Below are 27895 nucleotides of genomic sequence, written 5' to 3'. Positions count from 1 at the left end.
CTGATCCTGGCCAGCGTGGTCCATTACGTTTGTTTGAGAGCCCTTACATAACCCTATCCCCATGTCCAGGATAAGATGCTGGACTCTGGATCCCACCAACAAACAGGGAATAGACATTGGGGAAAGAATCAGTCCTGTGTCTTTATTAAAGAGGGATAGAAAGGGACCACACCTGGCAACCAAGGAGTGAGTGAGGTACCAGCCAGGAAGGTGGGATGGGCTCAGGCTCTTGGGATTCAAGGGAAGACTGGTGGCCTGGAAGGGCCCAAGGAGACCTTGTCCTGGCAGCAGCTGACAAAGTGCCTAAGGGAAGCTTTAGGCACTATGGCCACAAGCTGGTTCTGCAGGCTGAGGGGCTGAGGCTGTGGATGCAATATAGGCTGAGGTGGTCTGGAGTCAGTCTGAGGCCACCTTGGCTGCTCTACCTAGATCATCCACTGGTCCTGATCCTGTTCGTTGCCTTCCATGTCCACCTGAAGAGGAGGCTGGGTGTGGGTGGGGAGGGGCCTCAGGCAGCCTCAGCCCAGATCCTGCCCCTGGGTACAGCCAGGGTTTCTGCGTGGCTTGGCAATAAATTAGATCGGGGCAGGAGCCTAGGAACAAAGGCACTCACTCCCTACACCCCGCCTACCTCATTGACCTCTCCATCATCAGGTGACTCATTATAGTCATTCATCTCATCCATGTCCTGCATGTCCTCATCGTCTTCTGAATCCTCTTCACTGTCCTCGTCATCTTCATCATCCTCTTCTTCCTCGTCATCATAGTGCTGGGAGAGGAAAAAAGACTCTGTAGGTCTCAGGGCTACCTGGGCCAGGTCAAGAGCTGGCCTACGTGGAGCCTCCTCCTTCCCAACCCTTGCCCACCTTGAGTGTGACAAGCTGCTGCATGACCTGAAGGACCTTAGTACTAACTAGGCACAATGCCTAGCCCTCGAGTTCTCACTTTTACTGTCTGCCCACATTGAAAACCACAATTGTTCTGAGCCAAAAGCAAGGCCGTTAAAGTAAGGCCTTGTCCACTGGTCTTCACGAAGGCCCACCCACCGGACCATAGGACCACTCACCTCTGAGGCAGGCTTGCCGATGGGTACCAGGTTGTTGTCTTTCTCTGCGATGCTTTGGAGCTGTAGGCAAAGGAGTGTGGGGAAAAGTAGGGCCACGGCACAGGCAGAGCAGGTTAGGAGCACTGGACTGGCTCATTCTGCCTCTTACCAGACTCCCAATGCTGAAACAAAGCTTCTCCCCCCACCCCAGTTCTCAGGAGGATTCAATCTCCCTTTCTCTTGTCATCTGTTCCTTATAAAATAGATGGGCATATGTAAAGCCTTTTGGCCTCAGTGTTTTCATATAATTCTGGTGAGGGTGAAATGAGACACTCAGCCTAGAATATGGCATTGTGTGGGTCCTCATTAAGAGTTTAAATGATGGGCTGTAGAGATGGCTCAGTGGTTAAAGAGCACTGACTGTGGAGTGGGTGGGGTGGGGACATCTTTGTGGAGAAGGGGGGTGATTGTGGGGGAGGAGGAGGTATGAAATGTAGAACCCTGGGGGAAGGGACCAGGAGGGAAATAAAATCTGGAGTGTATAAATAAATAAATAAATAAATAAGCACTGACTGCTCTTCCAGAGGTCCTGAGTTGAAATCCCAGCAACCACATGGTGGCTCACAACCATCTGTGATGAGATCTGATGCCCTCTTCTGGTGTGTCTGAAGACAGCTACAGTGTACTTATATATAATAAATAAATAAGTAAATAAATAAATCTTAAGAAAAAAAAGAGTTTAAATGATTAAGTCCTGTGATGTACAGAAAAGCCTTTAGGCTGCCAGGAGCTTGCCATCTATCTAATCTAGCCCCAAAGTCCTAGGGTCCTTCAGCAAGTTAAGGTACCACAAAGTAAGACCTTTATCCCCAAGAACCCAGCTTGAGTATTCCCAACACAGTGACAAATGTTTTCCTAAGCAGGTGTACGGCAAGGTCATATCCTAGGTGGTGCACCTCCATGCTTCGCTAGGTCCTCACTCACCCAGGCCTGATGCTGCTGCTCCTGCTGCTGCAGCTCTGTCTCCTCCACACAGGGTCGATCCAGATTAAACCACAGTGTCTCAGTCACACGAGGAAAGAGTGAAGGGAACAAGGTGGACATGGCTCCTAAGCTGAGGGAAAGGGTCACGTGAACACGTTTTGTTTTGTACCGATGCAGTTGTAATTTGATATAGGGATGGGGTGGAGCGGGAGGTAGCAGAGAAGCTGCCCTTCCCTCTTGAAATCAGACAGACCTGAGTTTGAGTCCTGGCTCCATCACTTACTAGCTGTTTGACTTTGGCCAATACACTTAACCTCTCTGGGCCTCAGTTTCCTCATCTGTAAGAATGGGGATAATTAAAATTATATCATCCTCAAAGTTATTATGACAAAAAATAATAAAATAATGAAAGCTGTATGCTGCTTGAGGAGAGAAGAGACTGGGAGCCAGAGATGGAATGTGACATTGTGATCATGTACAAAATTAGCGATAGTAGAGACCTAGTAAAATTCATTTTAAACACACAAACACACACACACCATAAAACTTATTTTTTGCTCTTTCACATACAACCAGTGCAAAATGTTTCGGACACGAACCACCTCTCTCGCCAACCAAACTACAGTACACACAACCAAGGATAAAAGATATTCTAGGAGGGTTGAGTAAATAGAAAAACAAACTAGTGGAAGAATGAATAATGAACTAACATGTAAGAGAAAAAAATCAACTCTGTGGGCTGAAGCTGCTGACCAGGAAGGTAACCGAGCAGCTCAACTAAAACCCATCTGCTCACAAACCCAGTGACATGTTAGAGCTTTACTTCGGCCACACACTCGGTGGGGATTTAAAACATATATAAGGAAGGGATCCTGGCCCAGTAAAGTAGGAAGGGCACAGGAAAAAATAAATTAGGTGTCTACCTTGGTGTTTCCCCCTATTTTTAGTAAATGAGATAGGGTTTCACTATTTAGCCCTGACTGGCATGGAAGTCACAATATAGACCAGGCTAGTCCCAAACTCACAGAGATCAGCATGCCTCAGCTCCCGAATGCTGGGATTAAGGGCGTACACCAGCTACCACACCAGGCCCTACTCTAGCTTTTGTTCTAACTTAATTTGACCCACGCAGAACTAAACGCTGTTATTCCTTAAACCAAAGCCTCCCAGGTCCGTGTGACAGGAAAAAAGGCGTCCACCCCCATCCCAAAAGTACTGACAGATTTTGTATCCTAAAATCCTACCCACCACCGCCCATTCTTTGCTCATTATGATAATGACTGCAAGATTGACCAACAGGAAGGAGGCAGGGGCGGGTCTTCATCAGGATTTAGACCTTATAGGGATGCTAATCGCAAAATGCGCGCGGCCTGGCTGAAGCCAATTAACTGAAAGAAATGCTGGGTGACAGGAAGTGAAACCAATGCATGACGGAACATGTGTGATGGGTGGGGCTTAGACTCTAGGAAGCGGCCAATGAGTAGGATGTCGTTAAGAGTAAAAAAGGGGAAAATGAGCTGCTAGGGAGGCGAGTCAAAGGAACTAGGTTTCTCTGAAAGCCGGAAGAAAGAACAAGCAAGGAGACGACAGTAGTCTCATTTCCGCACTTACCGCGCCAAGAGCCGGCAGCCGGCGGCGACCCGGAAGCGCTTCCGCAGACCTGAGCGGAAGAACCCACCAGAATCCGGGACTCACTAACGCATGCGTCTTCCGTCTCCTTTTGTTTCCCGCTTCAACTACCACACCGGAAGTGATGTTGACGTACCTTAGTTGCGTACAGATTGGGGGAGGACATTTATTTGCTCCGTCTACCTATCGGCCCCGCCTTGAGTTTCAGGGGCCTGGTTTCTGCAGGCTAGCCCCTCTCCAGCGTCCGTTTAGTCCCGCCCGCTTGTCACTAGGCGGTGTCTGAGTGTTAAATCTCTTCGAAATATAATGGTTTCCAGAAGTGTTCGCTTGTGAGGATCCTGTGTGTGCTGCGTTCCAGGAACATCTGTTCCCTTCTGTTCTCTCAGACTCAGTTTCCTGTATGAATACATTCTTTTCTTTTTGAGAGGCTACCTTGAACACGCTAGACAGGCCTCTGACACAGAGCTACGTCATATCCACAATATTTGCTTTTCTTTTTTTTTTTTAAGATTTACTTTATTTATACGAATACCCCATAGCTGTTGTCAGACGCACCAGAAGAAGGCATCAGATCCCATTACAGATGGTTGTGAGCCACCATGTGGTTGCTGGGATTTGAACTCAGGACCTCTGGAAGAGCAGTCAGTGCTCTTAACCACTGAGCCATCTCTCCAGCCCTTTTCTTTGTTGAGACAGGGTCTCACTGCGTATTCCTGACTGGCCTGAAACTCACTAGACCAGGTTGGCCTTGAAGTCAGAGATCTTCCGACCTTGCCTCGTGCTGGTATAAAAACTGTATAACACCATGCTGGCCTCTTTTTATCTATTTAAAATTTTATGTTATGTGTATGAGTGTTTGGAAGCGTGTGTGTGTGTGTGTGTGTGTGTGTGTGTGTGTGTGTGTGTGTGTGTGTGTTTGCACCAGTTCGTGCCTGGTGCTTGTAGAGGCAAGAATCGGATCCCTGGAATCCAAGTGGAGTTAAAGATGGTTGTGAGCCAATCTATCAGTGCTGGGAATTGGACCTGGGTTCTTTGGAAGGGCAGCCAGTGCTTCATCTTTCCACTACTTTGTTTTTTGTTTTGTTGTTGTTGTTGCTTGTTTGTTTTCTTTTTTGTTTGTTTGTTGAGACAGTGTTTCTCTGTGTAGCCTTGGCTGTCCTGGAACTCACTCTGTAGACCAGGCTGGCCTGGCGCTGCCTCCTGAATGCCTGGATTAAAGGTGTGTGACACCACACCTGGCTTTTCTCATTTTTTATGTATGCGTTGGACAAAAAGTATTTGTGTGAAGTCTGTTCCAGGTTCTGATATAAGCTGGGTATAAATCTGTGAACCTGTTAACTGCCCTCAGAATACATATAACAGCCTTGAGGAATCAGTCAGCAATTAGCCCCCACATTCTATTTCTGGGGAATTCAACTGCCCTCCTGAGGTGTATCCAGCCTGTCAGGACTAGCTGTCATACAAGTTTCACTCTTGTCTCAACTAGATGTATAAACTTTGGCAAGCCCTCTCGGGTTGGGTTTTGGTTGTTGCTTTCCTCTTTTCACTGGTAATCTTCCTCAATGGCTCTTCCATCTTATTCTTATCTGAAACGAGAAGTCCCTGCTAAGGCTAATCTGACGACCCAGGTTCTCCAGGAATTCTGTCTTTACTGGCTGGTTGCCTTAACCATCCAGTATTCATGTGGGTTCTGAGGATCCAAACTGCAGTCCTAGCTTCTTTTAGAATAAGCACTTTAACCCATAAGGCATCGCCCCAGGCCTGTAAATTCTTTGTCTACACTGTTTCTTCTTTAACTAGCATGGTGATCTGCCTAGTTTTCCTCCTGTCCTTGGCTATGGTGACGAGTGGATGAGACAGAGCTGTTCCAGAGGTTCAGTATGTGGTTCCTATCAAGTCTTAATTTTATGCCCCAAGAGTTCAGCTTCAACTTAAAACGTTTCTTGTTTTTTTGTTTTTGTTTTTTTTTCTTTTTTCTTTTTTTCGGAGCTGGGGACCGAACCCAGGGCCTTGCGCTTGCTAGGCAAGCGCTCTACCACTGAGCTAAATCCCCAACCCCAGCTTAAAACGTTTTAAACTTTGGCAAGCTCTGCTTATTAAAATCCTAACACTCAGGAACCCGAGACAAGAGAATGTGAAGTTCAAGATTGGACTAGGCTGTATAGCAAATTCAATGCCAGCCGGAAATGTATAAAACCCTGTCTCTCACAAAACCAAGTATAAATTTTAAAAATAAAAATAGGGCCAGTGAGATAGTTCAGTGGGTAAAGGCACTTGCTGACAAGCCTAAGGACCCAAGTTCAATCCCTAGAACCCACATGGTCGGAGAGAGCTGCCCCTCACAAGTTGTCTTCTGACCTGCACAGACACACTGTAGCAGTTGTTTGCTGCCTTCCACACCAAGTAAATGTGAATCAGAAAAAAAAGTTAACTAGATGTAGTGAGAATATTGGTTTTAAAAAAAACCACAGAAATATTATAAGAACATGTTTTTGTGGGGTTTTCAAGTATGGAAGAGTGGAAAGTGAAGTAGCACATGTCCCCCTGCAGAGGCAGGCAGATTTCTGTTAGTTTGAAGCCAGGTAGGTTTACATAATGAGTTCCAGGACTGCTACATAGGGAGACCCTGTTTCAAAATATACATACATACAAGCATACATACATAACACACATACATAACATACAAACATACATACATACATACATACATACATACATACATACATAACATAACATACAAACAAAAGACTGTTTCCAAAGGGAACAGAAAAACAGATTTTCACCAAAGGGTAAAATTTACCACTTGGAAATGTCCATTCTTTTTGTTCATCCCTCTAACAAATATTTATTGAGGGCTGGACATGGAGACACGTGACTTTAATCTCAGCATTTGGAAGGCAGAGGTAGGAGAATGTCTGTGAATTACAGGCCACATAAAGAGACCCTGTCCCAAAATAATAATAAAAAAAGAACACACAAAACCAAATATATGTGCATCACTATTCAACAAATAGACCACCCCTCCCTTCATTGTGGCTTCCATTCTAGTGAGAGAAACAATAAAGGGAACAAGTAATACAGATAACACTTTTAAGATTGCAGTAAATACTGAGAATAAAATACTGGGGGTAGGAGGATGCGATTTAGTTCAGTGATACCACTCTTGCTAGGCTTGTCCTCTGCTCCAGAAAAAACAAAATTTATTGGGGTGGTATTTTAGGTGTGTGTGGGGGGGTTGATGACAAGCAGATCAATGGGATGGCAACTTTTTGAATAGTTGAGGAGTGGGGAGGGAAGAAGGGAGGGAGAAAAAGAGAGGGGTAGATAGATAGAGGATAGATAGTCGATAGATAGTAGATAGATACATAGACAAGTAGGTAGGTAAATAGGCAGGTATGTAGACAAGTAGGTGGGTAGATAGGTAGAGAATGAGAACCTCATGCCAAAGCCCTAGAAGAGCCTCAGCTCAGTGTCCCGTGCGATGAATACATAAATGAAGACAGAGAGGAATAGGGACCAGATAGAGGCACCTTGCAGATAGGTCAAGTATGGATGCTGGCTTTTCTATTGCACAGGGAGCAAGTGAGGTGTTATGAGTAGAGGGTCCACACAATCTGCTTCATATTTTAACAGTTACTTTGTCTCTTTTAGGAAAACATTGACAGTTGGAGAAATGGCTCAGCGATTAAGAGCATTGACTGCTCTTCTACAGGTCCTGAGTTCAATTCCCAGCAACCACATGGTGGCTCACAACCATCTGTAATGGGATCTGATGCACTCTTTCTGGTGTGTCTGAAGACAGCTGCAGTGTACTCATACATAAAATAAGTAAAATCTTTAAAAAACAAAAACTTGGAGAGCACAACAGCATGGGCAGGGAGACACCGGAGGAGCCTATCACAATAACCCAGATGTCTGGGGGCGGAGGAGATGGCCCAGCAATCAAGAGAATCTACTAAATCAAACTGGTGACATTCTAATTTTAATATTGGTTAACCTTAGCTCCTACAGGCTGGCTTAGAACTGAGGATAGCTTGAACGCCTGATCTTTCTAAGGACTGGGATTACATGTGTGTACTAGCACGTTCGCTGAACTGTCCTGCGATTGGGAGAGTGGTCGTATAGGAATCCATCGCATGGGCTCTCTCGTCTTTGGCATTACATTAATCAAAACGACTTTGTGAGAGTTCTCATCAGCCTAGCCGTGCCTTATGTGGTCACCGGCAATACAGTAAGTGGGGGTTGCACTGCTAAATGAACTGCACTTACAGAGGACCGAATAAACCATCCCTTCAGGTCCCAGAATCTATATTCATATTAAGAGGCTGGTAATCATTTGGAACTCCAGCTCAAAGACATTCAGTGCCCTCTTCTGGCCTTGCTAGGCACTGTATTTACATATACAAATCCATACAGAGACTCACACTAATACTTTAAAATATTAATACTAATAATTTAAAATAAAGCCAAGTCTAGTGCCACATGCCTTTAAACCCAGCATTCAAGAAGCAGAGACAGGCAGGTCTCTAGGATTTCGAAGCTAGCCTGATTTACATATCAAATTCAAAGACAACCAGGGATACGAAGTGAGATCCTGTCTCAAAATAAAATAAAGAAGCTGGAGGAATGGCTCTATGGTTAAGAACACTGGCTGCTCTTTAAGAGGAGCTGGTTCAATTTCCAGCATCCACATGACTGCTCACAACTGTAACTCAGTTCCAGGGGACTCAACACCTTTATCTGACTTCCACGGGAACCAGGCATGCAAGCAAAACACTCATACACATAAGATAAAATAACTTAAAAAAAAAAAGAGATAGAGGATGAGAAATGGATGAATCTTGAATAAGTTAGAAGTAGAGAAATCAGCTTAGCACAGTAGCACACATGTTTAATCCTAGCATTTGGGAGACAGAGGCAGGCAGATCTCTGGGTTTGGCTAGCCTGGTCTACATAGCAAGCTCCAAGACAACCAGGATTGCACAGAGATACCTTCTCTAAAAGAAAAAAAAAAACCAAAAGTAGAGAAAGCAATGTTTGCTGACAGATACGGTATAGGTTATAGGGCATCCGAGGTAGAAAGGAACCACAAAATTTTGACCCAAACAACAGAAAGACTGGTGTTGCCATGTTTTGAGGTTGAAGAGACTGAGGACACTCAGTGGGACACTCTTTGTGCAGTTTGAGATACACTTTATATTAGAGATTCTGAGGGAGCACAGAAACGTGTGGGTCTGCGGATCAATGGGAGAGCCGGGCTGGATATTTCATGCCTGACAGCTATGATATCTAAGCTACACAATGGGGCGAGGTCATCAAGAGTGGATAAAAAAGGTGGAGAATAGTTCCCACCAATAATAAGTCATAAACCAAATAGATGAAAAAGGTGAACTGGGTGGTAACCTGGAAACAAGTTTGGAAAAATGTTTGAAAGTAGGATTTAGTGCTGGAGAGATGGCTCAGTGGTTAAGAGCACAGACTGCTCTTCCAGAGGTCCTGAGATCAAATCCCAACAACCACATGGTGGCTCACAACCATCTATAATGAGCTCTGATGCCCTCTTCTGGTGTGTCTGAAGACAGCTACAGTGTACTTATATAGAATAAATAAATAAATCTTTAAAAAAATAAAGGAGGATTTAGTCTACTGTGGCCCCATTTTGTACAAAATCATGTTTCTGTTTTGTTGCCCCAGTAGACAGTAAGCTTCTAGAGGGAAAAGTCTCTGTGCCTCCAAGGCCATTCTGATTTTTTTTTCTTTTTTTTTTGGAGCTGGGGACTGAACCCAGGGCCTTGCGCTTGCTAGGCAAGTGCTCTACCACTGAGCCAAATCCCCAACCCCAGCCATTCTGATTTTTAAAGATCTACTTATGTAATGATGAGTACACTGTCCCTGTCTTCAGGCACATCAGAAGATGGTTGTGAGCCACCATGTGGTTGCTGGGATTTGAACTCAGGACCTCTGGAAGAGCAGTCAGTGCTCTTAACCACTGAGCCACTTCTCCAGCCCCCAGGCCATTCTTCTGGTTATTTCCCTTACTCTGCTATGATCATTGTCCTCAGGCGTCCTTCCTCTCTTCTTTATCTTCCCTCTATCTCAGACAGCCTTCCCCACTGACCATCCCAGCTCTGGACACATGGATATTCCCCGGTAGTTTACAGTTTCTTTCCAAAGTCCCCAGTCAGGTTTAACAACTTATGGTGACTAATTCACCAGTGACATTTGTTGAATGTCAGCTGAGTGCCAGACACATTGTTAGGCTCTGGAGAGAAAGATAGACAGTTTAAAAAGAAATCCTGCCCTAAAGAAAAAAAAAATTCAGCCTAGTGGGGACTGAAATAGAAGAAAATGGTTAATGTTGAAATCAATATATGCAGAGGAGATTAGGAGAACACAGAAAATGGAGAGATGAGTGAACTCTGGACAAAGTAAATTTATACTTTTTTTCTCTCTCCCAGAGGAGGAAATATCTAAATGGACCCTGAGGATTCCATTTTGGTGAACAAGCAGAGGAAAAAAAAATTGAACAAAGAAGGATGACCAACAGCAGAGTTTGAAGTGGGTTATATGCTTACAGGGTTGTGAGAATCTACTTGGGCTCACTGAGATAGGCAGGGATAGGGCAACAGTGCTAGGGAATTCAGATGGGGCAGGGCTTTGCTGGTGCTCATGGGAATAGGATAGAAAGGGCACTGGGCATTGAGGTCTTACATCCATCCTTATTGGTCTCTTTAAGGACTGCAAAGAGATGATGTCTCATCCTGACCATCTTTCCAGCTCTGAAAAATGGAAAGCAGGGTCAAGATGGCAATTTCCTCAAAAATAAACCCAGAGCCCTCAGGCTGGATGAAGCTTGTGACTCTACCCAGAGATGTTTGCAGGACCCAGGAAGGCCCAGGACTAAGTGATGTGACTGCCCGGGCCTGTGAGTCTTGCTTACTCATTCCTCCCATTATCTTGGGAACAAGGCTAGTCTGAGAGCAGGTGACAGAGGAAACTGTGGCAGTCGCCATCTTTCATGCTTATAGAGGCTTCCACACTCACAGTCTCCCCATGGCTTCATCCTAACCCTGGGAATCCTGCTCCAAGTAAGCTCATAAGAAACCTAAGGCTAAGCCTGGCAGTTGTGGCATAAGCCTTTAAACCCAGCACTCGGGAGGGAGGCAGAGGCAAGTGGAACTCTGTGATTTGGAGATAAGCCTGGTCTGCAGAGGGAGTTTCAAGATAGCCAAGACCACACAGAGAAACCCTGTCTGGAAAAACCAAAAAGAAAACAAGAGACCTGAGGCCTAAACTGTTGGCACATGCCTCTAATCTCAGCACTAGGGAGACAGATTTCTTCGAGGATAAGGCCGCCCTCGTCTACATAGAGACGTCTGAGCCAACCCAAGCTACATGGTACAAACTGTATCTCAACATCAAAGAGAAGAAACCTGAGGGTCGGGAAACAAAGTGGCTGGCTCACTTGAGCTGAATCTACCATTAAGACTGTTGGGCTGGGCTTACAGCACCATTGGCAGAGTGCTTACTGAACACATGAAACCCTGAGCTTGATCCTGAGCGCGACAGAAAGTGAGTGTGATAACCGTGCTTCAAATCTCAGCACCCAGAAGGTAGAGGCAGGAGGATCAGAAATTCAAGGTCATCCTCCTCGGCTAAGTGCTGAGTTTGAGACCAGCCTGAGATGCAAGAGACCCAGTCACAGAACAAAGAAAAGAATGTCACTCTTGAATTCATTTCACAAAACTGTCTTTTAATGTCTTAAAAGTTACATTTGTCAGGCCGGAGAGATGGCTCAGCAGTTAAGAGTACTGGTCACTCTTCCTAAAGTCCTGAGTTCAATTCCCAGCACCTACAGGTGGTGGCTCACAACCACGTGTAATGGGATCTGGTGTCCTCTTCTGGCATGCAGGCTTACACGCAGACAAAATACTCACGCATAAAAAATACATAGGTAAATTTTTAAAATTTGTTTTAAATATTTGTTTAGTGTGTATATGTGTTTGTGTGCACTCCTGCATGCTCACTTGGACGGAGGTTAGAGGACAACCTATGGGAGTTGGTTTTCTCCTCCCACTGTGTAGGTCCAGGGGAATGGATGTAGGTCTTTAGGCTGACAGTTAAGACTGTTTACCCGGGTTGGGGATTTAGCTCAGTGTAGAGCGCTTGCCTAGCAAGCAAAAGGCCCTGGGTTCGGTCCCCAGCTCCGAAAAAAAGAAAAAAGAAAAAAAAAAAAAAGACTGTTTACCCACTGAACCATTTTTATCACCATGTTGTGCTTCATGATAAAGACCCACAGAGAGATCTGATCTGAGTCCCGATTCCCTGGCAGTCTGCAGTCTTGTTGTGGATATAAAGCAGATCATTTGGGCTCCAAGGGCAGATATCTGAATGGTTCATCTCAATGTCTCCAGAACCTACAAAGTAGTCACTCAGTAAATGTGTCATCGTGTCAGGTTTTTTCCTTTGGTCTAATGAATTGACTGTTCCATTGGTTCATGTGTTCGTGTCATAAATTCATGAGATGAATGCTATAATGAAGATCAGTTATGAAAGAGAAAAATGGGAATATCAGGAAGAGATGTGGAAAGGTCCTTGAAGGAAAGGAGACCTACAGGTTAAAAATCAGGAGAGGACATTCCAGTCAAGAAAAGACAAGAACTTAAAGAATGTGGTATGCAGGGAATGGCATTGACTGAGGTCCTGCTGTGTTGTACCCATGGCAATGAGTGCTATGTGAGAATCATCCAAGACATGATGACCTGTCTTCAAAACATGGCACATAATCTTGTGGGAGTATAAGGAGACACTGAGAAAGGCATTTTGTTGTTCTTCTTCTTGTTGTTTGAGGCAGTGTTTCTCTGTGTAGCTCTCGATGTCCTGGAATTCAATCTGTAAAGCAGGTTGGCCTCAAAGTCAGAGATCCACCTATCCACCTATCTCTGCCTCTTGGGTGCTAGGATTAAAGGAGCGTACTAACAACACACACACACACACACACACACACACACACACACACACAAGCCTTTTGATCAGAGGAGAGATAGTCTCAAAAGATAAAGATAATTGGGAATCTGAGAGAAAGAGAGCAGAAACAACCATCCTGGGTAGGATGGAGTTGTGGGGAGTAAGGAGAATGCCAAGGCTGGACAGCAGTTATGACGAGAGATGATGTGGAGAGCTGGGACGTCCTACAGCGACGTTTGGCCCAGGAATGCACCATAGCTCAAAACAGAATTCCTTCCACATCAGGGTTTTTGAACACCTCATTGAGGACTCTCAGGGTTTGGCCTGTGCCTTAACCACGTTTCTATTGCTGTAATAAATGCCACGCCCAAGCAATTTGTAGGAGAAAGGTTATTTGGGGCTTAGAGTTCTAGAGGGATAAAAGTCCATAATTTAACGTAGCATGGCAGGAAGCAGCCAGCACAGAAAGCTGAGTGCAGAGAAGAGATCTCATCTTCTACTACATGCATGGGGAAGAGAAAGCAAACTGGAATCAGGGCAAGGCTATGAATTCTCAAACCCACCCCAGGGAACATAATCTTTCCGGCCAGGGTGTAACATCTCCTCTAATGATACCACCAAGTGGGAAGCAAATGTTCAAATATTCTAGCCTATGGGGGGCAATTCTCACTCAAACCATCACATATAGATTTTTTTTTTTTTTTTGGTTCTTTTTTTCGGAGCTGGGGACCAAACCCAGGGCCTTGCGCTTCCCTAGGCAGCGCTCTACCACTGAGCTAAATCCCCAACCCCCACATATAGATTTTAATGTGGGTGGATGAGTTGGAAGGGATCTGTTAAGATTCACTTCCGATTCCTGAGAGAATGCCAGCCTCAGGAAGGGAGCTCTCACTGGCTTCTCTTTTCATGGTGGGTTTGCATATATTTGCTTACCACAGTCAAGCACCAAAACAGACAAAAGCAAGAAGGGAGCCCTTCTGTGCTGGAAGCAAACTTACACACACTTAAACACATACCTTCATCACATCGGGATAGCAGGTGGAACAAACACTAACCCTAAGACGTCTGTGTCCCAATCCTAGATCCTTCGAATGTGCTGTCTTAGATTACAAAAGATACTCTATACAGACATTAAGGTAAAGGACCTTGGCAAGTGTGGTGACATCCTCCAGTAAGCTTAGCACTCAGAACGATGAGGTAAGAAAGGCTAACCTGTGCTATACAGGGAATTATACGTTAACAAGCTTTGCAGATCCTGTCCTGAAAATAAAAAGTAAAGAAGATAAAAGGGAGCAGGAAAGATGTCTCAGCAGTTAAGAAGACCATTTTGTTTTCTTGCCAAGGATCCTGGGTCCACTTACAACATCTGCATAGGCTCATAACTCTCTAACTCAAACACCGGGCAATCCAGTACTGTCTTCTGACATACACACGTGCAAGGAAAACACTCACAGACATAAAATAAAATGTAAAAAATAGATAAAAGAGCTTGAGATGAGGACGCTGTTTGAGATTATGCCAGCAGGTGAGTCTTGCAAGCCAGGGAACCCTTCCAATCTGTTACCAGGAAAGAGGATGTCAGGGAGATGCCCCATTGCTGACTTGGAGATGGGAGGAGGGGCAATGAGCTAACAAATGAAAGTGGCCTCCAGAAGTTGAAAAAAATCACGGAAGTAAAGTTTCCCTGAGAACCTCCATCAAGCAACAGGGATCTATCTGAACACATACTGGTTTTAGCCCATAGACAGACCCATATTGTAGTTCTACCCCATGGAACTGTAAATTACTTTCAGCCATAAGCTTTGTGGTAGTTTGTCATGGCGCCAAAAAGAAAATAATAATAATACACAACAAAAGAAAAAAATCAACACACATACAGCAAGCATGTGGTGTCTCCTGTATCCCACTGTCATGTGCTCTTACATGGACACCTGCAGGAAGGTCCAGAGACCTCAGCAAGAACTAACTGGAAACTGGAAAAAAAAAAAAAAAAACAAGGCTTGGGCTGGAGAGATGGCCCAGTGGCAAAGAGCTGACTGCTCTTCCAGAGGTCCTGAGTTCAATTCCCAGCAACCACATGGTGGCTCACAACCGTCTTCAATGGGATCTAATGCTCTCCTCCAGTGTGTCTGAAGATATCTACATAAAATAAATAAATAATACCTTAAAAAATTATCATGGGGGTTGGGGATTTAGCTCAGTGGTAGAGCGCTAGCCTAGGAAGCGCAAGGCCCTGGGTTCGGTCCCCAGCTCCGAAAAAAAAAAAAAAAATTATCTTAAAAAAAAAAAACAAAACAAGGCTTCAGGGTGTGTTGGGTGTAGTCTGTAATGCTGAGACTGTCTCCTGGTCAGCTAAAGAAAACAAAGATGGGGTTGGGGATTTAGCTCAGTGGTACAGGCGCTTGCCTAGGAAGCGCAAGGCCCTGGGTTCGGTCCCCAGCTCAAAAAAAAAAAAAAAAAAAAAAAAAAAAAAAAAAAAAAAACAAAAGATGGACCAGCTAGATGGTTCAGAAGGTAGTGGCACCTGGTTACCAAAGGGCAGCACTGTCCTTTGACAAGTGACTCATTGATATAAGTTTCCAGGAGTTGTTGGACTCAGAGACAGTAGAATGAAAGCAGCCAGGGCTTTGGGAGGGTTCAGTGAGGAAATAGTCTTTCTGTTTGTTTTATTGAGACAGGGTTTCTTTGTATATCCCTAGCTGTTCTAGAACTCACTCTGTAGACCATGCTGGCCTCAAACTCAAAGGTGTGTCTGCCTCTGCCTCCCAAGTGCTGGAGTTAAAGAAGTGGTACGCGTTAGTTTTTAAAGGAAGGCAAAGTTTCAGTTTGTGATGATGAAAATTCCAGGAGATAACTGGACTAACAGTTCACGACACGAGGATGTACTTAATGCTGCTAAATCCTGCTTTTAAAAATTCAAGAATAAGGCTAGGTGTGCTGGCAGATAAGCTTACTGACTGTAGGATCGCCTTGAATGAGTAGCTAGTCAGGGCTACATAGTTTGAGCTTTAGACCAGCCTAATCTAGGTAGCAAGACCGTGTCTCAGAGACAAGACAAGTCAGGGCTGAAGAGACTGTTCTGTGGTTAAGATCACTGGCCGCTCTTCTAGAGTTCTAGATTCAATTCTCAGCAGCTACATAGTAGCTCACAGACAAGTAGCTCTATTTCTAGGGTTCTGTCTTTTGGTCTCCACTGACACCAGGCACTCACATGGTACACAGATATACCTGCAGGCCAAATACCCATATACATTAAAAATAAAGAAAATAGGGCTGGAGAGATGGCTCAGCGGTTAAGAGCACCCGACTACTCTTCCAGAGGTCCTGAGTTCAATTCCCAGCAACCACATGGTGGCTCACAACCATCTGTAATGGGATCTGATGCCCTCTTCTGGTGTGTCTGAAAACAGCTACAGTGTACTTATATATAATAAATGAATAAATCTTTAAAAAAAATAAAGAAAGAAAATAAAAAAGGGCGAAATGTAAACGTTTGTATTGTCTATATTTTACCACAATAAGATTCCCAGACAGCTGTAGAGTAATGTAGGGCATGTGTGACAGTGTCACCAGACAGAACTGACAAGGTTGAGTGAACTCAGACCCAGGGAATCTCAGAGATCTGAGACGGGTAGAAGTGGAGCCACTCCCTACCTGTCTGTGTGGCTGCTCTGGAATAGTCAACCACGCCACGCCACGCCACTGAAGACCGTGGGCACTGAGTTCCGCAGCATAACACCTGGAGACTCCCGTGGAAGGCTTTCTCCCCATCAGCCCCTCGGGTTCTCTCCACACTTTGCTTTCATCAGACTGATTCCACTCGTCTTAGGCTCTGCCTCTCCTCTCTGCCTGGTGCGCAGATGCCCCAAGGGAAAAGGTAGACCTGGTACCCTGTTCCTGACTCCTAGGGGTACACCAACTCCCAGGTACCCAGAGAGGCCAGGAACACAGCATTCATTCCAGACTCTGCTGTGTCCCCTTCTGGTCTGGCAAAGGAACACATGGGCTGTGGATCCCGTTCTAGACTTTGGTTTATCTCCTCCCACCCCCAACCCCGCCCCCAGCGGTGTGCCCACTGGGTAGCTCCGGTTGAAGAACAGGTTCAGGGGGAGCACACAGCCAACCTTCTGCTGTAGTATCGCCGAGATCTCCAGCTCTACATCTTCATCTGACTCTCCATGATCTGACTCTCTCACTGATTGCCAGGGTAAGAGCTGAAATCCTCACCTCGAACCAGCTAACCCTGATTTTCTTTCTTTCTCCCCACCCCGCCATGTGGAAGTGGTTTATTGAGGATGTTGGAGATGGAGACAAAGGAGGGGAAAGTGAGAGAAAAAGAAGAAAAAAAGAGAGCACTAGTCTTTTTTTTTTTTGGAGCTGAGGACCGAACCCAGGACCTTGCGTTTGCTAGGCAAGCGCTCTACCGCTGAGATAAATCCCCAACCCCGAGAGCACTAGTCTTGATTTTCAGTCCGTCCGCATGTGAATTTAACCTCTCCATGATATACCCCAACAAGCCTCAGTTCTTCAGACCCAGTAAAACCCTTTAGGCCTTGCTCAAGACACCTCCTTGATGCTTCCTGGTATACCATGCTTTAGTGTGCCTATCACTCCAATCTCTTGTTTGTGATTGTTTTTGACGGGTCTGGTGTCTATTGGTGTTCTGAACTTTCCTGTCCCCCACCCCTCCTGTCCTGCCCTCCCTATGGGTTTTTCTGTGTGGCCCTGGCTATCCTGGAATGCACTCCATAGGACAGGCTGACCTCAAATTCAGAGATCTGTCTGCTTCTGCTTCCCAAGTGCAGAGACTAAAGGTATGCCCCTCCACCACCAGGCTCCAACCTGTGTTTTATTTCCCTGTGCCCTGGATGACCTGGAACTCACTATGTGAGAAAGGCTAACCTCAAATTCATAGCAGTCTCTCTGCCTCAGGCCCCTAAGTGCTACCACACCCAGCTGCCAGCCTCATTAGTCCCTTTAAGAACCTCTGTGGGTCTAGAGGAGCCAAGGATGCTTCCAAGATTCCAACCTTACAGAACAAGGTTGTGCCAAAACCTGGGCCTGAGATGCTATTGGGAGTAGCATGTAGATGGTGGACTCATTCTTTAGGCCCCTGGAAGGACTCTGACCTCTGAGTATCCCTGAGATTCCCTGTGGGGTACACAGGCTGTGGAAAGCAAAAGATCTGGGTTTCTAAAAGTCCAGTGACCATTGCCTCTGTCCTGTTACTGTCTACCTCTGACTGTGTCTCCCAGGGCAGAACAAATGAACAGGACCCTCAGATGCCTCGGCCACTGCTTCTGCTTTTAGAGACAGTCACATGGGGTTCGCAGACCAGAATTGCTTGGAGCAGGATGAGTGCACTAAACACCAAGCACCATAAGACCAGGCGAAGTTAGAGTGGCGTTCAGAAGAGAAACGGGGGTTGGGGATTTAGCTCAGTGGTAGAGCGCTTGCCTAGCAAGCGCAAGGCCCTGGGTTCGGTCCCCAGCTCCGAAAAAAAGAAAAAAAAAAAAAAAAAAAACCTACAGAAGAGAAACGGAGTGATCGTGACAGGGAGGAAGTCAGGGGGGTTGATAAGTCAGCTGGGGAAGGGCACAGGGAAGCAGGATATGAACCCAAAATGTCATTTCCCAGGATGCCAACAAATATGAAGTAGTATAGGGCCATATATCAAGCCTCACTGGGGCGAGCACTGTCTTCATACCACGTCACGGAATATGACCTGAGGGCCTACCCAGCAGGTGGGTGGCAGTCTTCACTTACACTGTGAGAAAATAGGTCTAGAGTGGGGACAAGAACATGTGGGAACTGAGGAGAGGAAATGGGGAATCTTTCCTAGCCTTATTTATGTGTCAGAGCTCAAAGGCAGGTCTAAGGGGAGACACGTCCCTCAAGATACAGCAGACATACAGGGGAATTGGGTGCCCCACCTCCGTTAGACACTGAAGAGACTACAAGTCAGACTTCCTATGAAGAAGCTTGGCCTTGGAGAAGTATTAACATTTTCAGGAAGACAGGAGGAAAGGGAAGCTGGGCAGAGGACAGCATATATACAGGTCATGGGTGCCAGAGAACAGTGGCCAGCTTGGTGTGGCTAGAGCCAGGGCGGAAGAGGGAGGGGAAGCCGGGGGCTGAGCTTCACATTTAGGATTCCAGAAGCTGCTCTGAGCGGCTGAGCTTCAGTCTGAACCCAGGGCCCAGAAGAGGTGCAGAGCTTTGTCCCGGTAGCACTGCTCAGAGAGAGACCATGGCTGTGGCGTGGGCGGGCTCCAGAGGCACGACCCCATGATAGGGAAGTTCACTCTGTGTTGACTCAGTCACTTCTGGCATTTCGTCTCGATCTCCTTTCCCTCCATCTTTTTCTCCTTGTAGAGACAGGATCTTGCTGTCTACCATTGGCTAACCTGAAGTTTGCTATGTAGGCCAGGGTGCCCTCAAATGTGTAGGGATCCTCCTGCATCAGCCTCCATGGAGGTTATCCATGGAGGTACGCTCCTCCATGTCTCATATGCCGCCTTAAAAATAGTGTTCCTGTAAAAAACTATATATGAAAATGCATCATTTTGAGGCTGGTCACGTGGCCCAGCAGGCACTAACTAGTCTTCAAGCCTGACAGACTTAAATCTGATCCTGGGACCCCGCGTGGCAGAAGGAAAAAATGGACCCCTGAAAGCTGTTCTCTGAGCCCCACATGAGGGTTGCAGCTCTGAAGGGAAGTATCTTGGCAGTCGGGAGCCAATCGATACCAAAAGGTCACACTACACAGCAGATTTCATAGAATGCTCATGGACGAAGAACTCAGCCGAAGGCAGGCTTTACATAGGGCTCCTTGGGGGCGGTGGTTCAGGGTGGATTGGTGATTGGTGGAATTTTGTGACCTGATCTTGGGGCAAACTCTGAGATTGGTGGGATTTTGTGCTCAGGGATTGGTGGGGTTTGTAAGCTTTTTCACCTGGAAATAGGCTTAGACTTTTCCCCTACACTCTACATACATGCAACGACATATCTGTGTCTATACATACATGCATACACATGTGCATGCACACACATCCATAAATAAACTTCTTAAATCTGTTTAGGGCCTGGAGGGACGTCTCAGTGGTTAAGAGTAATGGGGGCTCTTCTCTAGGACCCAAGTTCAATTCTTAGCTCCTACCTTGCATTTCACAACCATCTACAACTCTGGATCCAGAGAAGTTAATGTCCTCTTCCAGCATCCCATGCACATTAAGAAAATAATTTTAATTAAAACCTTTTTGTTGTTGTTTTGTTTTTCAAGACAGGGTTTCTCTGTGTAGCCATGGTCTCCTCACTCTGTAGACCAGGCTGGCCTGGAACTCACAGAGATTCCCCTGCCTCCACCTCTTGAGTGCTTGCTGGGATTAAAGGCATGTGCCATCACTGCACAGCTAACAAAAAATGTTAATTTTAAAAGCTGTTCAGAAGCAATGATTTATACATATTGTTGCTCAACTGTCACCAGCAGCTGTTTCCAAAACGCCTTCATCCTCCCAGACTGAAACCCAAGTCCTGTACCCACACCTCCTGTCCCCTCTGGAGTCCTTCCTCTTTGCCAAGGAATGGTGCAGACACAGGCATTGGAGAGAGAGAAACTGAGTGACATAGGCTAAACCAGAGCACCACCCCTTCCCTCCAGTCTGTCCTATAGTCCAGGAGTATTTTCCATTATATTAAATAAGCTCCTACAGAGGCAGATTCCCCAACCCTGGCTGGCATGTGTGGTTTGCATATGGTTTTTTAGGGTCATGAGAGTTGTCGTGGTCAGGGAGGAAAATGAGAAGATGTGGGGAACCTGAAAATCTGCCCTATATCAGCCAGCCTGGGTGGGGACCAGCTTTGTTTGCAGAGGGGAAGATCTGGTCTCATTTCATAGATTTCCTTACAGTTTCTCCTGTGTCTGGAAAAATTAGGGGCTAGAGTGTCCATCTCTGGGATCGTCACCAATTGACTCATGCTCACTCAGGTCTTCCGAGTCCTCGCCTAGAGTGACTTACAGAGAAACCTCTAGCACTTCCACTGTGGCTGTGAATACTGATCGTCAGCTTGACAAGATGGAGAATCACCTAGGAGACAAGCCTGTGGACATGTAGGAGAGGGACTTTCGATTTTGGGTAGAAAGGCCCATCTGCATGTGGGCAGCACTTGTCCATGGGTTGGACTCCTAGAAAAATTCAAAGGAGAAAGTGGCGGGTGGTGGTGGCACATGCCTTTAATTCCAGCATTCAGAAGGCAGAGGTAATTGGATCTCTGCATTTGAAGTGAACCTGGTCTACAAAGTGAGTTCCAACATAGTCAGGGCTACACAGAGAAACCCTGCCGAAGAGGAGGAGGAGGAAGAAGAAGATGAAGAGGGGGAGGAAAAACATGCCTTTGTGTGTGTGTGTGTGTGTGTGTGTGTGTGTGTGTGTGTGTGTGTGGTGGGAGGGTTATAGGATCAGGGAGAGAAATAGAATAATAACCAAAACACAGACCATGTCTTAATTAATAAAGTGGAAGATCAATTGAAGATGATTCTTGATATCAAACTTGGGTCTCAACACACGTGTATCTATCCCAAGCAAACAATCATATATCTACATGTGAGAAACACACGCACACACGCACACACACACACACACACGAAAAAAAGAAAAAAAAAACAAGCAAACAGCAACAAAATAGCAAGAAAACTTAACCAACCATGAAGATGTGGTCTTGATATATGTACATATCTGTATATTCTAAGCCTTTAACTTACTCCATCCCTTGACTGGTCTTGCAATTGCAATCCTCCTGCTTCTCCAATACTGAGACTAAAAGAATGTGGCATTGCAGGGAGGTGGTGTTGCACACCTTTGATCCCAGCAATCAGGATGCAGAAGCAGGTAGATCTCTGTGAGTTCCAGGACAGCCAGAGACACAGAGAAAACCTCAAAAGGTCAACCAACCAACCAACCAAACAAACAAACAAACAATAATGAAAAAAGAATTAGCCACCATGCCCAGCTCTCCGGATGTACCTTATGTCTTATAATTTGGGAATGACAGGCTTGAGAACATAAAGTTCTTCATCACTGGTACAGAGGCCCAAGGAGGCTGGATAGTTCCACTCTGGAAGTCACTGACAAGCAGGGGGTCAAAACCAGGACCTTGAACATCCCAGCACCCACCTCAGTTGGCTCTGAAACTCCAGGTCCAGGGAATATGAAGTTTTCTGCTGGCTTCTACCAGCACTGAATGCATGTGGCACACACACATATTCAGGCACAAATACGCATGCACATACAATAAATAAATTAATATATACTCCTAAATATTCATCAGGGACCAGCAAGATGTCACGGCAGGTGAAGGCAATTTGCTGCTACTAAGCCTGATGTCCTGAGTTGGATCTCTAGGACCCACATGGTGGAAGGAAGACCCTGATTCCCTCCCACAAGTTGTTCTCTGACCTCTGTTAGCTGTGGCATATTGTATGTACACACACACACACACACACTTCTTCTACATACCCATACTCATATTAACCAAATACATGTTTTTAAAAATTGTTTTTAATGTTTTAATGTCCATCAGGCCCCCAGGCATCGTGGCAGATGCCTATAATTCCCTCACTCACAATGTCCATCAGGCCCCCAGGCATCGTGGCACATGCCTATAATTCCCTCACTCACGAGGCAGAAGCAGGCAGTTCTTTCTCTGTGAGTCCAAGGCCAGCCTGGTCTACATAGTGATTTCCAAACTGGCAGAGTTACATGGTGTGATGGTTTGTATATGCTCGGCCTTGGGGTGGCACTGTTAAAAGGTGTGGCCCTGTTGGATTAGGTGTGTCACTGTGGTTGTGGGCTCTCAGACCCTCATCCTAGCTGCCTGGAAGTCAGTATTCTGCTAGCAGCCTTCAGATGAAGAAGTAGAACTCTCAGCTTCTCCTGCACTATGCCTGCCTGGATGTTGCCATGTTCCTGCCTTGACGATATCGGACTAAACCTCTGAACCTCTAAGCCAGCCCTAATTAAATTTTTGTCCTTATAAGAGTTGCCTTGGTCATGGTGTCTATTCACAGCAGTAAAACCCTAACTAAGACACATGGTGAGACCACCCAAACAAACAACAGGAACAACAAAAAGTATCCAACAGGAAGCCCATCAGATAGTAAAATGTGCAGGTGAGAGCTGCTGTTAACCTGTCTATAGTTCTTACCTTACCACACAGTTATTACAAATGAGAAGACAGTACTAGGGAAACCTGATCCCAAGAAAAGATCAGTTAACCTTCCCAGGCAAGAGAAAATCCAGACTCCATGTGTTCCCCAATAGAATGGACCAGGTACACAATGTTACTTAGGGGTATCCCTGCCAACTTCCAATTGACAATGAAGAAAGAGAAGCCCAAGGGAAGTGAGCATCTACAACATGACAATCTTCTGCCTGTCCTTTTCAGTGACACCAGAGTCACAGAAGAACCTTGTTCCCTCAGATATGCATCAACAAAGACTGAAATCAACGGGCTGTGTACCCCAGGATAACTGTATGTCTAGTTAGACTGCATTAGATTTAGACAGAAAGATATATCTACCAGCAAGCACAGGGCCTGCACCAGGTCCTCTGCATACCAGCTTCCGGTTTAGTATCTATGGGACTCCTGAGTGAATGAATAAATGGGTCTGATTCTTGTGCCTTCCTTTGGGCACTTTTACTTCTGTTGGTTTGTCGTGTCCAACTCCTAATTGATAGGTTTTGTTTTATCTTATTATACTTTAGTTTGTTATATTTTTTTAAAAAAATGAATAAATGAATGAATGAATGAATCAATCAGTACCTAACCACTACAATAAAGGTTAACTACTGAACTGTCATTTATACTTGCTGGGAAAGGGAGAATCAGCTTTCTCCAATACCGTGACACTGGGCACATCACTCCAGCACAACAGGCCTCATGCTCAGGAGTAGCTGACCAACATGTAATGGACTCATGGGTTTTCGTGTGTGCTTTTATTTGGTTATTGTTTGGTGGTTTGGGGATTGTTGTTTGATCGGCTGTTTTTCTTTTGGGTGTGGTTTTATTTTGTTTTCTTGGTTTGGAGAAGTTTTGTTGTTGTGTTGGGTTTTTGTTCTTCAAGAAAAACTTAAAAGGTGGGAGGAGGGGAGGACCTGGAAGGACTTGCGGGAGGGAAAGAATGCAATAAAAAGACTATTAAAAGAGAAAGATCTATCTATCTATCTATCTATCTATCTATCTATCTATCTATCTATCTATCTATCTGAGACAGGGTCTCCTGTAGCCCAGTGTCTTAGTTAGGGTTATCATTGTTTCGACAGAACATCATGACCTAAGGAGCTTGGGGAGGAAAGGGTTTATTTGGCTTCCATATCTTTGTTCATTCCTGAAGTCAGGACAGAAACTCAAACAAGTCAGGAACCTGGAGGCAGGAGCTGATGCAGAGGCCATGAATGGGTGCTGAGTACTGGCTTGCCCCTCAGTAGCTTGCTCAGCCTGGTTTCTTATAGAACCTGAGACCACCAGCCTGAGATGCAGCACCCACAATGGGCTAGGCCTTTCCCCATCAGTCACTAATTAAGAAAATGTCCTACAGGCTTGCCCACAGCTCAGTCATATTGAGGCATGAGGGTCCCTCCTCTCAGTTGACTATAGCTTGTGTCAAGTTGACATAAAACAAGCTAGCACACCCAGGTTGGCTTAGAACTTGTTACGTAGTCAACAATGACCTTGAACTTCTGATCATCTCGTTTCTACTTCTTGGGTGCTGAGATCCCAGGTATTATACTGTAAGGATTGGGTAGTGATCAGAGGGCTAAGGAATGCCACAAAAGTTACAGCATACAAGAGACCTCATATAAGAGATCTATTGGGGGGTGCATTGTATCACAGAAGGCTGCCTCTGAGCAGAATGAAAAAGAGGCAGGCTATGAAGGCACAGGTTTTATAAGGGATACGGAGAATGCGCCTGTGCACCATGACCACATCGTGACGATGAGGCTGCTGGGGCTGAGTAACTGAAGGCAGGTCGGTTCTGGAATATGGGTGGGTCTCAGTCTACCAACATGTACACCATCCTTACCGTAGAAACCGTTAGGGTCCAATAACTGCTGAAGGAAGGACCCAAGATCCAAATAGGAAGCAAAGGCAAAGAGTGTTTATTCTGCAGAAATCACCAGCACACACGGGCTAGCATTCATCAGCGTGGAGATAAACAAAGGGGTTCACAGGTCTCCTTTTTATGCAGGGCTGGGGGAATTTTCCAGGAGAACTAGGTAACTTCTAATAGGATTGGTAAGGGCAAAGCCATCAGTACAATTTTGATTGGCTGCTATGTTAGTTTCATTATATTCGGTGAGACCTTGCAGAGTTTCAGAAACCAGCTCAGGTCCGGCCTTGTTATCTCCTCCAGCTCCCTGTCCTAGGAGCTGACTCAGCTCCAGACCGATCCTCCCTACTTCAGGGCCATCAACGACTAAAGGCCCATTGTCGGTGGCTCCTTCGGAGTATGCTTCCCAGGGAGTTGAAATGTTTATTCCCAAGGTCTCTGGACCTCTCAAAACAATGTTACTATAAATAATAAAACACACAGCAAATGAAAACTATACTGACTGAGTCTTTGGGGATTTTGGCTCAGGAAACAAGGCCTTGTTTCAGTCCTCGGCTTTAGGAAAAAAAAAAGAAAAAAGAAAATTACACGGAGTGCAGGGGATGTGGCTCAAGTGATGAATGCTTGTTTGACGAGCATGGCCTCAGCCTTGGGTTTACTCCCCAGCATTGCATATTCTGAGCATGGTGTACAAAACTGGATATATGGGACCATGAAAAAGAGAGGGGTGGGGCACTGGGATGCCTTTTCCTTTCCTTCCTGTCAGATTTATAGTAAATCAAGGGTTTCTGCAGTAGTTGTGTTGACGAGCATGAGGAAAGGTAAATATTTTGATGTTTGAGCTATACGGATAACCATCCTAAAGCTGTAACTACCAAAAGTGTATGCATACGTCTCACCTGACAATCCTCTTCTGGAACCCACTTCCTAACACTGAACTCTTCCTGCCGCCTATGCAGAACTTACGACTCTTAGTCTCAAACTCTCTAGGAACTGAAATTACAGACATGATTTCTAATATATTGCCTTTTTCCTTCCCAGACAGGGTCTTGCTGTGGCTGCTCTTGAACCTGTGGAGAATCCTACTGCCTTTGACTCCCAACTGCTGGAATTTACAGATGTTCAAACCCCTAGGACAAATAGCTGGGGTGCTTATTTAACATATCAAAGCAGACCTGGTTGCGAGATTCTCCCAGCATCCCTCAGTCTCTACCTGTTATGTACAGATGTGGTTAGCATTCTTCGTCCTCTCTCTACCACTGCTCCAACTCTCCATTTCAGGGGCTGGACTGTCCTTCTCCCAGAGGCTCTTCCTTATACAATATACAATCCAATCTAATCCAGCCTTTACCCTCCTGGTCTCTTGGTCTAGCTCCCAACCTTCCTACCCCATCACATGACTCAGGGTCAAGTCCACTCTGGACTCTTTCAGATGTCCTTGCCTCTAGCTATGTGTTCTCTCTCTCTCTCTCTCTCTCTCTCTCTCTCTCTCTCTCTCTCTCTCTCTCTCTCCTTTCCTTCTATCCCCTTCTTCTTCCTCTTCCTCTTCCTCTTCTTCTTCTTTGTGTGTGTGTGTGTGCGTGTGTGTGTGTGTTTCCATACAGGGTCTCTCTGGCTGGCCTTAAATCATTCTGTAAACCAGGCTGTCCCAGAACTCAGAGATCCACCTGCCTTTGCCTCCCCAGTGCTGGCACTAAAGGTGCGCACCACCAGTGCCTGGCTTATGCAATAAACCTCCTCCACCATAAGAACAGTCATGTCTTTCCTTTTTATTTCCTTTTTACATCCATCTGGTGCAGAAACCCAAGACTGGTCTTGACCTTTCCTTAGTTTTTCTTTTCTTTCAACAAGCATGTGCCACTATGCCCAGCTTCTCTTGAGGACTCTTTTCTTTTTTTTTTCCCGGGGCTGGGGACCGAACCCAGGACCTTGCGCTTCCTAGGCAAGCGCTCTACCACTGAGCCAAATCCCCAACCCATCTTGAGGACTCTTAATGCAGTCCTGTAGTACCTTCTAAAACACAAACTGTCAGTGGTGTTAGAAATTGCCTACCACCATTTAGGCTCCATGTTAAGTGATTTCCTTTTCTATCTCCAAAATAAGCTCTGCTCACACATCCCAATCTTGGAGTCCCTTCTAGCTGTTCCCTTTCTGTGCCTAAATGGTCTTCATTTGTCCCTGCAGGCCATCTTGACCTTGAGGTAGTTTGAATGAAATATTTCCCATAGTCTAAGCTTTTTGAATACTTGATCCTGTAGGCTTAGTTTTTTCTAAAACCTACTTTAATCCAGGTTCTTTTAACATTTTAACCTCCCTTATAGCTCATTGACCAAAGGTAGGGGAGAAAGATGGTTACTAGGACAAGGAGGTTGTGGACCTGTTTAGTAGTAGTTCTTTGGGGCAAATTCAGTCTTTGTTGTCAGGATATTAGCAGTCTTGTTCAAACAGAAAACACCAAACATGAATCAGTAGCAGCGACTTGATCCAGCAGAACCCGAAAGGCTCAGCCAAATATGCAAAGAGTCAGTGGAAACAGCAAGAATCAGCCAGAATACCAGCAGAAGTTTTTGGCACTTTTCTCTCTACCAAGTGAAGACCAACAAAACATTGCAAGGTGTAGCAATGCAAGAGCATCCCTTCACTGTCTGAGGGGTTCTATTTATACTCCTTCCAAATATCCCATTTCCTCTCAAGCGTCTGCTTCAGCAAAACATTCTCTCACGTACCTGTTTTAGCAAAACATCCTCTCAACCAGACGGCTTCCAGAAAAACATCATGTGCCCTCTAAGAAGACAGCTTCCAGAAAAAGATCACGTGCCCCAGTTGAGTTTCCAAAGAAACCAGAAATTTCACTTCATGATCTCAAGTTGGTGGCTGTTTGGAGAGGCTTAGGGGGTGTGGCCTTGATAGAGGAAATGTGCCACTTGGGGCGGGGCTTTAAGAGTTGTCACTTACTCACACCATTTAGAGCTTGATCTCTCCCTTCCCTCTCTCCCTCTTCCTGTTTGCAGTTTAAGGCGTGAGCTCTCAGCTCTCAACTTCTACCTTCAGCGTCCATGTCTGTCTGCTTCCACACTCCCCCAGGGCAATGGCAAGGACTTCTCATCCCTCTGCAGCTGTAAGCCCCAAACAAATCCTTCTGTCTCTAAGTTGCCTTGTTT

The 27895-nt window shown here is 45.5% G+C and overlaps 1 protein-coding gene across 12 annotated transcripts; it reads right to left on the bottom strand.

Moving 5' to 3' along the window:
- Positions 1 to 116: 116 nt before the first annotated feature.
- On the bottom strand, positions 117 to 27479 carry Anapc15 (anaphase promoting complex subunit 15). 12 transcript variants are annotated; one of them, XM_032893109.1, is made up of 6 exons: positions 27461 to 27479; positions 2283 to 2367; positions 2030 to 2159; positions 1067 to 1126; positions 632 to 769; positions 117 to 473 (listed from the first exon to the last, which is right to left on the bottom strand). In XM_032893109.1, exons 2-6 carry the CDS (start codon positions 2303 to 2305, stop codon positions 426 to 428), a joined length of 399 nt encoding a protein of 132 aa, XP_032749000.1. In that variant the 5' UTR covers positions 2306 to 2367; positions 27461 to 27479; the 3' UTR covers positions 117 to 425. The 12 variants fall into 12 exon arrangements, with proteins under 12 accessions (XP_032749000.1, XP_032749004.1, XP_032748995.1 ...); XM_032893113.1 differs by lacking the exon at positions 27461 to 27479 and adding an exon at positions 3641 to 3742 and having other exon boundaries at positions 2313 to 2367; XM_032893104.1 differs by lacking the exon at positions 27461 to 27479 and adding an exon at positions 3641 to 3741.
- Between the last annotated feature and the right edge of the window lie 416 nt (positions 27480 to 27895).

Source organism: Rattus rattus, chromosome 2 (genome assembly GCF_011064425.1).
Source record: "Rattus rattus isolate New Zealand chromosome 2, Rrattus_CSIRO_v1, whole genome shotgun sequence".
NCBI classification, from domain to species: domain Eukaryota; kingdom Metazoa; phylum Chordata; class Mammalia; order Rodentia; family Muridae; genus Rattus; species Rattus rattus.
Note: the sequence above shows the minus strand (reverse complement) of the source record. Positions and strands in the feature narration are given on the sequence as shown.

What these genes read in the sequence shown, in the direction of transcription:
- Anapc15 (XM_032893109.1), bottom strand. Translation starts at nt 2,305, where the DNA reads ATGGAGCCAGGACTCAAACTCAG. An exon ending in GAGCCAGGACTCAAACTCAG is followed by an intron (nt 2,160 to 2,282) that starts GTCTGTCTGATT and finishes CCTTTCCCTCAG; the next exon opens with CTTAGGAGCCATGTCCACCT. An exon ending in TCGGCAAGCCTGCCTCAGAG is followed by an intron (nt 770 to 1,066) that starts GTGAGTGGTCCT and finishes TTCCTCTCCCAG; the next exon opens with CACTATGATGACGAGGAAGA.